Source organism: Sinocyclocheilus anshuiensis, unplaced genomic scaffold (assembly GCF_001515605.1).
Source record: "Sinocyclocheilus anshuiensis isolate Anshui unplaced genomic scaffold, SAMN03320099.WGS_v1.1 scaffold2600, whole genome shotgun sequence".
Classification (NCBI taxonomy): domain Eukaryota; kingdom Metazoa; phylum Chordata; class Actinopteri; order Cypriniformes; family Cyprinidae; genus Sinocyclocheilus; species Sinocyclocheilus anshuiensis.
The window spans coordinates 110618-125679 of NW_015541031.1; the positions used below are offsets into that span (position 1 = coordinate 110618).

General features: G+C 43.7%; 1 protein-coding gene across 1 annotated transcript; it reads right to left on the reverse strand.

The window, feature by feature from the left end:
• Positions 1–522: 522 nt before the first annotated feature.
• On the reverse strand, positions 523–14707 carry LOC107690531 (uncharacterized). The gene is made up of 2 exons (XM_016488888.1): positions 14610–14707; positions 523–1262 (listed from the first exon to the last, which is right to left on the reverse strand). The coding sequence occupies exon 2, from the start codon at positions 1249–1251 to the stop codon at positions 586–588; it is 666 nt and encodes a 221-aa protein (XP_016344374.1). The 5' UTR covers positions 1252–1262; positions 14610–14707; the 3' UTR covers positions 523–585.
• Positions 14708–15062: the final 355 nt, after the last annotated feature.

Genomic DNA, 15062 nt, shown 5'->3' on the forward strand with positions numbered 1-15062 from the left:
TATATAAGACTTTTGATTCTAAATTCTCTTTTGTCATGAGCTCTTTACCACAGCAACACCTGACACACATAAATAGTGGCATTTTAACTAACTTCATCATTTAGAGAATTATGCAGAAACCTACTTCTATATTTCCATATTTTCCACTAAACAAGTAACTATTATGAGATAACATATTTCAATCCTGAATATATACATGTATTAGAGTAGCCTCTCAGTTTATGGATGTATAGAGAGCAAGAAATGTTAATGATGAGGAACAACTTGTGATAAATCAGCTAAATTTTTCTTACAAATATCATGGAATTTATTGTTCGTAGATATTTACTTAATATCTACAATATATTGAACAGTTAATTTCTGCCATTAATTGTAAACTTATAAACCACACAATTTGGCTAAATGACAATCTTGGGATCTTCTCAGCCAAGGTGAGCTGAATTAATAGTGGCGTATAATTATAAGACAAACTAAATCTATTAAATAATTTTAAAAAAGGTTGAAAAAATAAAAACACGATTGGAGGATTTATCAACACAACCTTTACTGCGCTCTCTGAGAAAAGGCTGTCTTCATAAGTTAGCTTTACATGTTTTCAGACAAGATGGTGGTGTAGGCTTCCACTTCACAGAGAATGTCATTGTAGGAGTCGCAGGGCGTCTTCAGAACAGACAGGGCATCTTCCACCAACTGTGTGGCTTCATCCACGCTCTTTTCTCTTGATCTACACAGGAGCTCAGTGATTCTTGCACTGCTCTGCACTAGATCTCCCAGAGCAAATGTCAGAACAGGCTGAAATTCATTCTGTTCCACTGGAGGCATCACCCTCCCCAGATCACTGTTTGCCAGTCGAACAGCGACTACAGGGCCGAAGACGTTCCCCAAGAGTCCCATGGTCTTCTGATGCAGATCCTTTACCACTGCAGCCTTGTCCTTCAGTGACACTCCAGAGAAGGCAATCTGCTCATAAAGATCATGTTTCTCCTTTTGGACATGTTTGTTCTCCTTCTCAGAAACATCCAGGATCAGGCGCATAACATCTCTCACCCTGGCGCAGTTTTTCTCAATGCTTTCACTCTCAATTGCTTCCACTGCAGGGGAAGGGCTTTGATTCAGGTGAGCGTTGAGTATCTCTAAAAGTCTGTTGGTGATGTTGAAGTATTTGTGCACATAGTGGTGGAGGGTCTGGGTGTACCTTATCAGTTCTCCTTTCTTGAGCTCGTCTTTCTTGCCAAAGAGCACAGACAGCATTCTGATGCCTTCTGTTGGTCAAGAGGAAAGCACTTGCATTTAGCAGCACATAAACACAACTGTTATTTGTTGCTTCCTGAATACATCACACTACTGATTTAAAAGACATAATTTGATTGAAACCTTTAGGTTTTGAACTTTTGCATTGACAATGTTTATTTCATATGAAAAAACTTGAGGAATCACTGGTTAATGTTTTTAAACTGTTTATTTCGTTGAATTCAGAGAGACTGTAGCAGGCAGATTTAGATACAGCATTTAACAAACACCTAAAAGATTTGAGTGCATTATAGGAGGCTGTATTCAAACCCAACTTCAAGGTACACCAGGAGCGCCGGTTTTTATTCTTGGTGATATTAACCATTGTAAATTAGAGACAGTTCTCTCCGGGTATGAACAGTATGTTAAAGACGACACAAGAGGTAAAAATGTCTTAGATAAATGCTATGGGAACATAAAAGAGCCATACACGTCCAGACTAAGGCCTCCTCTATCAAACTCTGATCTCAACACTGTGTTTTTAATTCTGACATATAAGACTCTGTTGAAGAGACACAAACCCTTGGTAAAAAATGTTAATGTGTGGTCAAAGGACAAAGACAGTGTTGAAGCCTTGAGAGGCTGTTTTCTTTGTACTGATTGGTAAGTTTTCCATAGCGATGATATTGATGAAACTACCACGGTAATAACAGATTATATAAAATTTTGCACCGATAATGTGATACCAAAAAAGGAAGTGATCATTTATGCCAACAATAAACCCTACATAACAAAGGAGATCAAAGACTGTATTAACAGGAAGAAACTGGCTTTTCGCAATCATGATAGTCTTGAAGTAAGATTTGTTCAGAAGGAGTTGAATGGACTATTAACAGATGCCAGGAAGAAACATAAAGAACTACTGGAGAAAAAACTGTATATGTCTAACCCTAAACAGCTATGGGACTCTATGAAATTTATAACTAATATGCAGTCTTTCAGAAATACAGTTTATTTTCTTGATTACTTACATAAAGTGAATGATTTACATGACTTTTATCTATGATCTGAGAAGTGTGGGCATATTTCTGAGAATAGTATTGGTGTAATGGAGTCTTTTTCAGATATTATTAAAGATAAGTTATTGATTGATCCGAATCAGATTAACTTCTGTTTAAAAAACATATTTGTTCAAAGAAATCGGCAGGCCCAGATGGAATTTCTCCCCATATTGTTAAATGTTGTGCAAATGAACTGACTCCAGCTTGGCTTCCTATATTTCAACAATCCTTGGATTCAGGTATTGTTCCCAGTTTGTGGAAAAGAAAATTGATTATACCTGTTCCTAAGATAGCTAGGCCTTTAGAGAATAATGATATTAGACCGGTTGCATTATCATCTGTGATTATGAAATGTTTTGAAAAGTGTGTTTTATCTATGTTAAAAGCAGAGGTCGCTAGTAATCTAGACCCCTTAAAGTTCGCCTATAGACAAGGGAGAGCAACTGAAGATGCTATTACCAGCATTATGCACTTGATTTTGAAGCATTTAGAAGATCCTAAAGCTTATGCTTGTTTATTGATTTTAGCTCTGCTTTTAACACGATTCAACCTCATTTGGTAATTGATAAGCTGAAGCAGCTGAGTGTAAACCCATGTATTATTAAGTAGTACTATTCTTTTTTTAACAGATAACTCAATGTGTAAAGGTAAACAATTTTCTTTCACATCAAAAGAGCAGTAGTAAAGGTGTTCCACAAGGCTGGGTCAGTTCACCCATTCTCTTTACACTTTTTACAAATGAATGCTTAAATAGGCATTCACAAAATTATATTTTTAAATATTCATGACAGCCATACTAAGTTTACTATATGTGCATGACAATTAGCACTATTTATCAGTCAGAAATAAGTCAGTTTGTTGACCGGTGTGATTAAAATGAGCTAATAATAAATACAAAGAAAAAGGAAGAGATTTTTTTGGCCTCAAAATGTATAGGTGACCATCGTCATGTGGTTATACATGATCATCATATTATCCAGTCACAGACCTATAAGTATTTGGGCGTTTACATAGATAGTTCACTTACATGGAAAACACACATTGAATGGGTTTGCACTCGAATACAACAGAGATTGTATTTGTTGCATAGTTAACGTCTCTATGGAGTAAACAAGAATCTTATGTTGCTGTTTTATAAAGCTGTTTTAGAAAGTATTGTTAGGTATGGTATCACAGTATGGTTTGGTAACGTGTCAGCACAGTATAAATCTAAGTTGATGCACCTGTTATTGACAGCATGGAGAATTGTTGGGCATGACAAACATTTTAACCTTCAAGATTTATATGATGAATGCGTTCTCAATCAGGTAGAGAGGATTTTTGGTGATCAGACTCATTTCTTATATTTACAGTATGAACTGCTTCCCTCTGGTAGAAGATATAGAATCCCAATGTGTAAGTTAAATCAATATAATACTTCCTTTGTACCTGCATTGGTGTGTTTGTTTAACAAGAGTTTTTCTTGATCTTATTTTGAGGTTTTCTTTTTATCATTGTTTTTATTGTTATTATTATCTGTTTATTGTATGTCTGCAGCAACATTTAGTCCACAACAATTTTCCTCTCAAGTACAATAAAGTATACTACTACTACTACTACTACTATATAACACTCATGAAAAAAATACATCCACAATTGTAAAATAGGAACAAATCACATTGTGGATGTAATTTTCTGCTTATTGACTCATCGCAAGTCTTATCCTGACATAGGTTATACTATCCTGATATTTTTCAGACGCTGGCCTGAATTCTTCCAAAGCCCTGTCATACTCTTCCAGGGCCCTCTCGAGTTGATCACGTTCAATACCTCCTAGGATGGCGCCAATAATCATACCGATCCCCATGAATAACACCCCAACTACAACAGTGGCCATAATCCCTGTTCCAATTAAACCAAAGGTCAGTGTAATGTTTGTCAGAATGTATCCATTTGTAATTAGCCAGGCAACTAGAACAATGGAGGCAAGGGCTGTAATGCCACAAACTGCACTAACAACTCCTGAGAATAGTTGATAGTCAGGAACAGACAGAGACATGTTCTTCAGTTTCTCATACAGCGTCGGTTCCAGCTTCGCCTTCATCTGCTGGTCAATCTTCTTGACTTCTGCCTGGATCTCACGTATGCGTTCAATGATTACATCACAGTTCTCCTTCACAGTATCTTTCTCATTCAAGACGACTCGCCTAAAGGACAAGCCTAAGTGCTCCTTAAGAGCCTCAATGAGTTGGTTGGTTGCTCGGAAGTTGTTTTTCATCAATTCTCGAAGCTCTTGACTTTTGCGGATAAGCCTTTCCCTTCTTTGGGGATTTCCAGGGTAGAAGAGATCACTCCAAGACATGTTTCTTTAAATTAGGGTCTTGAAATAAAAGATCAACAATTATTTAGGAATTTTACCGTCACTGATTTGTTATTAATTGACATTTAATCATCATAAGTCTCATAAGAATGAATGAGACTCCATACATGGACAGATTAACCATATGGGCAAGTGTGCACCACACAAACAATGTCTCATTTACTAAGCATGCGTAGATACAAATTTTTGCATGAAATGTGCATACAAATGATTTTAAGGGCAAATCATGATTCACGGCATGCTACCAAATGATTGTTCCATTATCTCAGAGAACAAGGGTTATGTTAGTAACTGTGGCAAGGGGGGCGCGGTTCAGCGAAGTCTGCAGCGGGAGAGAAGGACGGGAGATGAGCGGTGAGTAAGTAGGTCAAGTGCAAAATGATGAACACCTGTGTTTGATTGCAGTAATTGGCCTGGAGAGAATGGTTAAAAGAGCGACTGGAGAACGTGGTGGCAGAGAGAGACGGGACGGAGACTCATGCACATTGCCCTGCCTGGGAGAGAAACCTGAGAAACTGGATTTGTGCAATTGACATTGTGTGAACGCGCTGAGGGCACTACTTTTGTTTTCTAGAATTTTTAGTTACTGAATAAAGCTACACGAGTCTCCAAACGCCAACCTTCGTTACTTCCTTCCTTACTCTAAACTCTTGTTACACTGGTGCCGAAACCCGGGAAGGAAGTGATAACGCCGCCGCCATCATGTCATCTCCGTCAAGTTCACCGTTTGCGGAGGTCATCCACTCACTCGCGGGACTCCATCAAGAGCACCATCAAGCGCTGCTGGACCTGAGGGAGGATCAGGAACGTCAATTCCGGGCCCTCGTCCAGACACAGCAAGAGGACCGTGAGCTGTTCCGGAGCTGGATGGACCAGGAGGTTCGGGCTGGGGGAAGTCCAGCCGCCCCGGACCTGCCAGCCCACATGCCTTTGAGCCACAAGTTGGGCCCACAGGATGATCCGGAGGCCTTCGTCGACCTCTTCGAGAGGACCGCGGAGGCATGTGGGTGGCCCCGGACGAACTGGCCAGTGCGTCTCATTCCACTGCTTTCGGGGGAGGCACAGATGGCTGCACAACAGCTGCCAGTTCAGAACCTCCTGGTCTATGATGACCTCAAATGAGTCATCCTCCAGCGGGTCGGCCTGAACCCCGAACAACACCGCCAGCGTTTCAGATCGCTAGAGCTGGGGGAAAATGGCCGGCACTTCACGATGGCTCAGCAGCTCCGGGATGCGTGCCGCAAATGGCTGTTGGCCGGGGGAAGCGACGTCGACCAGATCATCGATCGCGTGGTGCTGGAACAGTTCATCGCGCGGATACCGAAGAACACCGCGCAGTGGGTCCAGTGCCACCGGCCGGCGTCGCTGAACCAGGCCATTCAACTGGTGGAGGACCAGATGGTGGCATGCCATGGGGTTGGCGAAACCCTGCCTTCTGTCTCTCTCTCTCTCCCCCTCTCCTCTACCTCTAAGCCTGTTCCTCTACCTAGGTCCCGGGTGAATCTCCCACCTCGAGCGCAGCCCCGATGGAGGGGTGGTCCGGCACCGGAGTCCGCTGGACTGAGGCCCCTCTCCAGGAGGGCGGGGCTGGCCAGCTCGAGCGCCTCGCCTGTTTACATTCCTCCGCTCTCTCCAGGCCAATTGCTTGATCCGCTTCCTGCCATTAGGGCGGCGGGGAAGTCTGGGCCGGCCTGTTGGCGTTGCGGGGACCCAGGGCACTTTATTGATTGGTGTCCGGTGATGGAGATGGGGACACTGATCTGGGTCCCGAATGCCCCATAGGCTGCCCCCGATCAATCTGGCATGTACCAAATACCTGTGAGTATTAAGGGGGGCACTTATTGGGCTCTGGTGGATTCAGGATGTAACCAAACCTCGATCCATCAAAGCCTAATTCAGCCGGAGGCATTGGATAAGAGCTGTGTGGTTCAGGTGCGGTGCGTACACGGGGATGTGGTGAGGTATCCTTTAATGCTCCTAGCTATCCAGTTTCGGGGACAGAAGCATAAAGTGGAGGTTGCAGTTAACCCACACCTCAGGCATCCGCTAATTTTGGGAACTAATTGGCCAGCTTTTAGTCACTTATTGGGGTACCTGTATTTGTGTGCGGATGTCTCTTGGAAAAAGGAGAAGTGGGGAGGGGAGGCGGCCGTGCAGATGGGAGAGGCGGAACCGCGACTGACCGATTCTGCGACAGGGGAACCGAGCGCTGCCGAGAGGCTAATCCTAACAGAGCGTAATGATTTTCCCCTGGAGCAGTCTCGGGATGAGACGCTGAAAAATGCGTTTGAACAAGTCTGCTCCATCAACGGGCAGCCTCTCCAGCCGGCACGGCCCCCTTCTTATCCCTATTTTGCTATTTAAAAAAATAGGTTTTATCGAGTGACCCAAGACGCTCAGACAAAACAAGATACAACTCAGTTGTTATTAGTGAATCCCCCGTCCTCCCCAAAAGCGCCGTTGCGCCCTCTTACTGTAATGCAGGTCCCCTTCGAGGGATTGAGCTCCATTAGAGCGGTCAGCACAGGGGCAGCGCTTTGCATTAGTCCTCGTGGATTATGCAACGTGATACCCTGAGGCAGTGGTGCTCCACAACATTTCCACAAAAAGTGTGGCGTAGGCCCTGTTTTGTATAATCTCCTGAGTGGGGATCCCGAAAGAGATTCTCACTGATCAAGGCACGGTGTTTATGTCACGTAACACAATCTATCACCCACAAATAGACGGACTGGTGGAACGATTTAATCGCACTTTGAAAACCATGATTCGAAAGTTCATTCACGAAGACGGCAAAAATTGGGATAAATGGCTGGGACCCCTTTTGTTCACTGTGCGCGAGGTCCCGCAAGCCTCCACGGGGTTTTCCCCCTTTGAGTTCCTTTACGGTCGCCAGCCCCGTGGGGTTTTGGACGTCTTGAGAGAGGCTTGGGAGGAGGGAACTTCAGATAGCAAAAACAAAATTCAGCATGTGCTGGACCTGAGAACAAAACTCCACACTTTGGGGCAGCTCTCTATGGAGAATTTGTTACAGGCCCAGGACAAGCAGAGCCGGCTGTATAATCGGGGAACCAGATTACGTGATTTTGCACCGGGAGATAAAGTACTTGTATTGCTCCCAACCTCTAGCTCTAAATTACTCACCAAGTGGCAAGGACCCTTTGAGGTCACACGGCGGGTGGGAGATCTCAATTATGAGGTAATTCGGTCGGACAGGAGTGGGGCACGTCAAATCTACCATCTTAACCCCCTAAAAAAATGGAGCGAGGTGGAACCGGTGATGCTGGTGATGGCAGTGAGTGGAGAGGAAGATCTCGGGCCAGAGGTGAACACTAAAATCCAATCCCTCGCTCTGGCCCCAGGGGGAGATCACCTCTCACACTCCCAGCTCACTGATGCAGCAAAATTGCAAGCCGAGTTTGCGGACGTGTTCTCGCCCCTGCCCGGTCGAACAAATCTCATCCAGCATCATATTGAGACGGAGCCGGGTGTGGTTGTACGCAGCCGGCTGAAAACGGTTGTCTGAACACAAAAAGAAAGTGGTTCAGTCTGAATTAGAGGTGATGTTAGAGATGGGGGTAGTAGAAGAATCCGACAGCGATTGGGCAAGCCCGATAGTTTTGGTACCTAAAATGGATGACTCCGTTCGGTTCTGTGTGGATTATCGCAAGGTGAATGAGGTGTCGAAATTTGACGCCTATCCAATGCCGCGGGTTGACGAATTGCTTGATCGACTGGGTACAGCTCGTTTTTATTCGACACTGGACTTAACCAAAGGATATTGGCAGATCCCCTTATCGCCCTTATCCAAAGAAAAGACAGCCTTCACGACGCCGTTTGGATTACACCAATTTGTTACCCTTCCTTTCGGGTTGTTCGGGGCACCGGCCACTTTTCAGCGGCTCATGGACAGAATCCTCCGGCTGCATGCCGCTGCCTATCTAGATGACATCATCATTTACAGTCAGGATTGGCAGCGTCATATGGCGCATCTGCGGGCTGTCCTACGAGCGCTGAGAGGGGCCGGGCTGACGGCCAACCCGAAGAAGTGTGCGATTGGGCGTGTGGAGGTCAGGTATCTGGACTTCCACTTGGGTCATGGACAGGTGCATCCCCAAATTAGTAAGACGGCAGCAATTGCAACCTGTCCAAGGCCCAAGACCAAAAAGGAGGTGAGGCAGTTCCTGGGGCTGGCAGGATATTATAGAAGGTTTATGCCTAATTATTCGGACCTTACCAGCCCACTGAATGACCTCACTAAAAAGGAAGTTCCAGATCCAGTCCAGTGGACGGAGCTGTGTCTGCAGGATTTCACCCAGGTAAAGGCTGCTCTGTGTGGCGGGCCACTGTTACACTCTCCTGACTTTTCTCTCCCCTTCTTGTTGCAGACAGACGCATCGGACAGGGGGCTTGGAGCCGTCCTGGCCCAGGACATAGAGGGTGAGGAGCAGCCGGTGCTGTACATCAGTCGGAAGCTCTCTAATGGTGCTTTTCCACTGCATGGTACGGCACGGTACGGCTCGGTACGGTTCACTTTTGGGGGTTTTCCACTGGGTACAGTACCTGGTACTTTTTTTAGTACCACCTCGGTTGGGGTTCCAAGCGAACCATACCGTTACCAAAACGTGACGTGTAAACTCTGCTGATCACGGATTGGCCGGAGAGAATCGTCACTACCTGTGTCACTGAACGTGCAACACAAACACAACAGAACCGCTAGATTTAAATCAGCACAGCCAGCGAAGGATCGAACGCAACTGTTTTGAACAAGCTCAAAACAACTTTTTGGTTGGTTTTTAACAACCAAAAAGGGGCTGTTTTGTTGTCTGTTGAGGAAGTACAGACGTTCCTCTCGTTGATAGCAGAGGAGCGGATCCAGCGAGCTTGATGGGGCGACACGGAATGAAAAAGTTTTTCAGGAGTCGCAGCAATAGAGGCAATGCAACTATAACGACATGTGAATAATCCCGCCCACTCTAAAGCGGTACTGATGATTGCAGTAATTGGCCTGGAGAGACCAGTTAAAAGAGCGACTGGAGAACGTGGTGGCAGAGAGAGACGGGATGGAGACTCTTGCACATTGCCCTGCCTGGGAGAGAAACCTGAGAAACTGGATTTGTGCAATTGACGACAGATGTTAGAGCCTCAGGTCTGTAGTTGTTAAGTCCTGTTATCTTGGGTTTATTTGGAACGGGGATGATGGTGGAGCATTTGAAGCATGAAGGGACTTCACACAACTCCAGAGATCTGTTGAAGATCTGTGAAAAGACGGGGGCCAGCTGGTCAGCACAGGTTTTCAGACAGGCTGGTGTCACACCGTCTGGGCCTGGTGCCTTTCTTGGTTCTCACCCTCCGCTATTATCTCCTGGGACAGGAATTCACTCTCTGTTCGGACCACACGCCCCTGCAGTGGCTCCACCACATGAAGGATACCAACGCGTGGATCACCCGTTGATATCTGGCATTACAGCCCTTTAAATTCAAGGTGGTCCACAGGCCGGGGGTGCAGATGGCTGTAGCTGACTTCCTCTCCAGAAATGGTGGGGGGGGGCTGCAGGCCGGAGGGCTCCCCGGCCTGAGTCGGGCGGTGGGGGTATGTGGCGAGGGGGGCGTGGTTCAGCGAAGTCTGCAGCGGGAGAGAGGGACGGGAGACGAGCGGTGAGTAAGTAGGTCAAGTGCAAAATGATGAACACCTGTGTCTGATTGCAGTAATTGGCCTGGAGAGACCAGTTAAAAGAGCGACTGGAGAACGTGGTGGCAGAGAGAGACGGGATGGAGACTCTTGCACATTGCCCTGCCTGGGAGAGAAACCTGAGAAACTGGATTTGTGCAATTGACGACAGATGTTAGAGCCTCAGGTCTGTAGTTGTTAAGTCCTGTTATCTTGGGTTTATTTGGAACGGGGATGATGGTGGAGCATTTGAAGCATGAAGGGACTTCACACAACTCCAGAGATCTGTTGAAGATCTGTGAAAAGACGGGGGCCAGCTGGTCAGCACAGGTTTTCAGACAGGCTGGTGTCACACCGTCTGGGCCTGGTGCCTTTCTTCTTTTGTTCTTCCTGAAGACCTGGCGCACATCGTCCTCACTAATTTGAAGTGCAGGAGGGGGGGAGAGGGTGATTGCAGGAGGTGTTAACGGTTGTGTAGAGAGATGGTCAGAACGGGTGTGGGGGGTTTCGAATCTACAATAAAACTCATTCTGGTCTTCAGCAAGTTGTTGATTCGCCTCAGTGCTGGGGAATGGTGTCTTGTAGTGTGTGATGGCTTTCAGACCTTTCCACACTGAAGCTGAGTCATTGGAAGTGAACTGATCTTCCAACTTTTTAGTGTAGGTCCTTTTAGCCACTCTAATCACCTTATTCAGTGTGTTCCTGGCCTGATTGTACAAGACTCTGTCCCCATTTCGGTAGGCATCCTCTTTGGCCTGACGAAGATGTCTGAGTTTTGCTGTAAACCATGGCTTATCATTGTTGAATGTTAAATAAGTCCTGGTAGGAATGCATATATCCTCACAGAAACTAATATAGGATGTTACAGTCTCTGTGAATTCGTCCAGATCGGTGGTAGCAGCTTCAAAAACACTCCACTCTGTTTCGTTGGTCCATCTCTTTACAGTCTTTACTACAGGTTTAGCAGATTTAAGTTTTTGCCTGTAGGTTGGTATAAGATGAACCAGGCAGTGATCAGAGAGCCCCAAAGCTGCCGTGGGATGGACCGATATGCATCCTTTATTGCTGTGTAACAGTGATCTAGTATATTACTGTCTCTGGTGGGACATGTAACATGCTGTCTGTATTTTGACAGTTTACGGGAAAGATTTGCTTTATTAAAGTCCCCGAGAATTATTAAAACAGAGTCCGGGTGTTGTTGCTCTATCTCTGTGATCTGATTGGCGAGGTTTTGCAAAGCCAGACTCACGTGCGTCCGCGGAGGAATGTAAACACTCACGAGAATGAACGAGTGAAACTCCCGCGGGGAATAGAACGGTTTACAGTTAATGAAGAGCGCTTCTAGATCGGGACAGCACATCTTCTTTAACGCTGTTAAAGAATGCTTTTGCATTCCCATTGCAGGGGGAAGTCGTGGCCTAATGGTTAGAGAGTCGGACTCGTAACCCAAAGGTACAGCGCTCTCTCCCACGTTTACGGGAAAGATTTGCTTTATTAAAGTCCCCGAGAATTATTAAAACAGAGTCCGGGTGTTGTTGCTCTATCTCTGTGATCTGATTGGCGAGGTTTTGCAAAGCCAGACTCACGTGCGTCCGCGGAGGAATGTAAACACTCACGAGAATGAACGAGTGAAACTCCCGCGGGGAATAGAACGGTTTACAGTTAATGAAGAGCGCTTCTAGATCGGGACAGCACATCTTCTTTAACACCGTTACATCTGTACACCACCTTGTGGTGGCCAGTGTGGTGACCAGTGCATAGGGCCCAAAGGTATTTTTATCACTCGTCATGGTGGCAACTCTCAGGCAAGTTGTAGCTTAAAGGGGTCATATGATGCGATTTAAATTTTTCCTTTCTCAGAGGACTGTTTCCTGAACCTGCAGAGTAGCCTACAATGCTTCTGTGCACAAAGGCTGTTTCTATAATGTGGGGAAGTTCCAACTTTGCAAGGACAGTTTAGCGCTTCTGACTCACAGCCTGTAAGTACGTTTACATATTTAAAGAATTTGCCACTGATGATTCAAACGCGAGTTTTGAGCAGTGTAAAGAGTTCCCCACATACTGTACATTCCACATAATGTACAGTATGTGGAAAACAATGTGTTTTTTAACCTTAAACCGCATAAACACATTGCATTACACCAAATACACAAAATAATGTTCTTTTTAGCAACGTCATATGACCCCTTTAAAGCTTTCAGTGGCAATGTGGATTGTTATAATCGTTAGATGTGGTGCATTGCAAATTCAAACAAGAGAACCAATCAAAAGCATCAGAATAACATCGCTTTACTAAAATGGCAGGAAGCATTGTGCACATTCTGAATCAACATGAATACATTAAGTATAATGAATAAACAAATGTAGTTAATGTTAATGGGTTAAACAGCTCTTTAAAGTAACAATTGCAATGTGGGATTATATATGCTTTTAATATTTCCAGTCTTTATTCTTCTCATACTCTGTAACATATGATTATAGTTTTATATGTAAGGCTGAACTTCCTCCTATGTTTCTGTTAAAAACTGATAAGTACATGGTGTACCCGGGAACCGGGACGTATGCCAATGCTTGAGCAGGCAGAGAGGGAGATATGTAGTTGGGATTTCTTTTCTTGGGCACTTCTCTTCTCATGGGCCACTTCTCATCTGACACTTGACTAGTAAGCGACATTAATTAAAGACTCTTCATCTCCACCCTGGACTCCCTGTTTCTTCATTCCAGATCTAACAGCAGGTTACCAATTTTTTACATAATATTTTGCACCACCAGCATATGGTGTTACAGCAGATAAATCTTCATTGATTAAATCAGTTTGTACAGTTTGTATCAGGCATCCTATTACAAATGTGACCCTGTCTGTGAGTCTTTTGTGATTCACTGTTTTCAACATTCAATCATCCTACATAATCTAAAGATTACTCTGTGAAATGATAACCTTGATATCTTAAGTTTGAGTAAAGCCATGTCAAAGATTTGCTGAATGTCAGGCTCCGAAAATCATGTTTTTGAGAAATTCCATTGTAAAGACAAGCTTATTTTTGAACCATAATTATGCTGACTATGTGCCATACCACAGTAAAGCTGAGATTCTTCCATTTTCAGTGATATATGACACATTTGTTGGAAAATTCTTGGTCCCACTTTATATTAAGTGGCCTTAACAACTATGTACTTACATTTAAGTAAATTTACTGAAATTATTTGTTGTAACATTATTAGTAAAATTAAATATCATTAGAAAATGTCATTCATGTCTTTTATTGTTGTTGTTTTTTTCTAGCCTAGAAATACATTGAATCAAGTGTAAAAATAATCACTGCATAGTCTTCATTGTATGTATCCATTACAAATAAACTGATTATTGTTAAAGCTAAAACAATTGTTCATTCAATAGCAGGGAGTGATTCCCTCTGCTCTTTTATTGTTTGATTAATATTAATGATACAAAAGGAAGCAGGTTTAAAATACACAGATCTAATATATTGTTACACATCAGATGTTTTTCCCCAACTGTTCCCCAAAGGTTCAATTAAGACATAATCGACTATGTTTGCGTGAATACACGCCAAGACAGATACTGTAATTCTGTGTGCATCCGAGCCGCTGAAGCGTATTATTATTTTGTAGCTTATTACATTTAATAACTATTTGAACATCAAGCAAGTCCCGCACTTTATTTTCTCATTCATGCATGTTCTTTTTGTAAAAAAAACAAAACCAAAACATCAGACACAAGTGTTTTGCTTTATAAATAAAGTTCTTTATTTAACCTACAATAAAATAGTACAATAATATGCATTATAGGCCTATTTAATTATTTACATTTAATTATACAAATGTTGTGTGAAAGTCCAACTGCAAGGTTAACAGCAGCAGCTCCAGACTGCATTGTTCCTGCTTTATATGTTATATTAACTTTGCATTAGATATAGAATCCATTTAAACCTGTCTGTTAGGGAAAAAAGTGATTTCTAGAGAGTGCATACTGTCTGTAGTTAGCAGATTGAACACCAATGCATTTGAGTCAATCCTCTTTAATCTGTACATTGTAAAGCAAATATTGACAATCATTAAACCATCGTATTGTTAATGTCCAATCCTGCAATAAGACCTGCATTCAGATCTATTGAGGGCCATTAACTGCTGAAATCTCCCAATATCTGTGGGTTCTGCTGCACAGTCAGCGAGTGTTACTGTACTGCAGGGTGCTATTCTCAGCTTCAAAAATCAAAACACGATTTCAAATGAGCTAGAAATCAACTAAAATACTATAAGTGCTCTTACTCACCTGGTTTTATTTTCAAGGCCTGAAGATTGTGTCCTGGAGGAGCGATACAGATCTCAGCACTGCTGCAGCTGCTTTACTGAACAGAAAGAAACTGCTGCAGAAGAAACTTTATATTGTCACATTTTCACTTTCACATTTCACTTTCAAGATGAGTTACAATGATTTTGCACATTCCTGCCCTTACAGTTCATGACATGAATAATCTCAATGCAATACAGCTGGTTAAATATTAAACGGATAAGCAGTTTCCACCAGCACGGCTCATGCACATTCTGACTCACCGATCAAACTCTGTAACTGGGGTCCTGTGCAGGGGGTGAAGAGCAAACACCATTTACAGGAACACACGGAGTTTCTCAGAAGGTGAAACTGAAAGCAACTGAAAGTGAATGTTTCCCTTGAGCCTATGTAAACATGTCTACACCAGTTAAATCATTAGCTGCCAGTACTTCC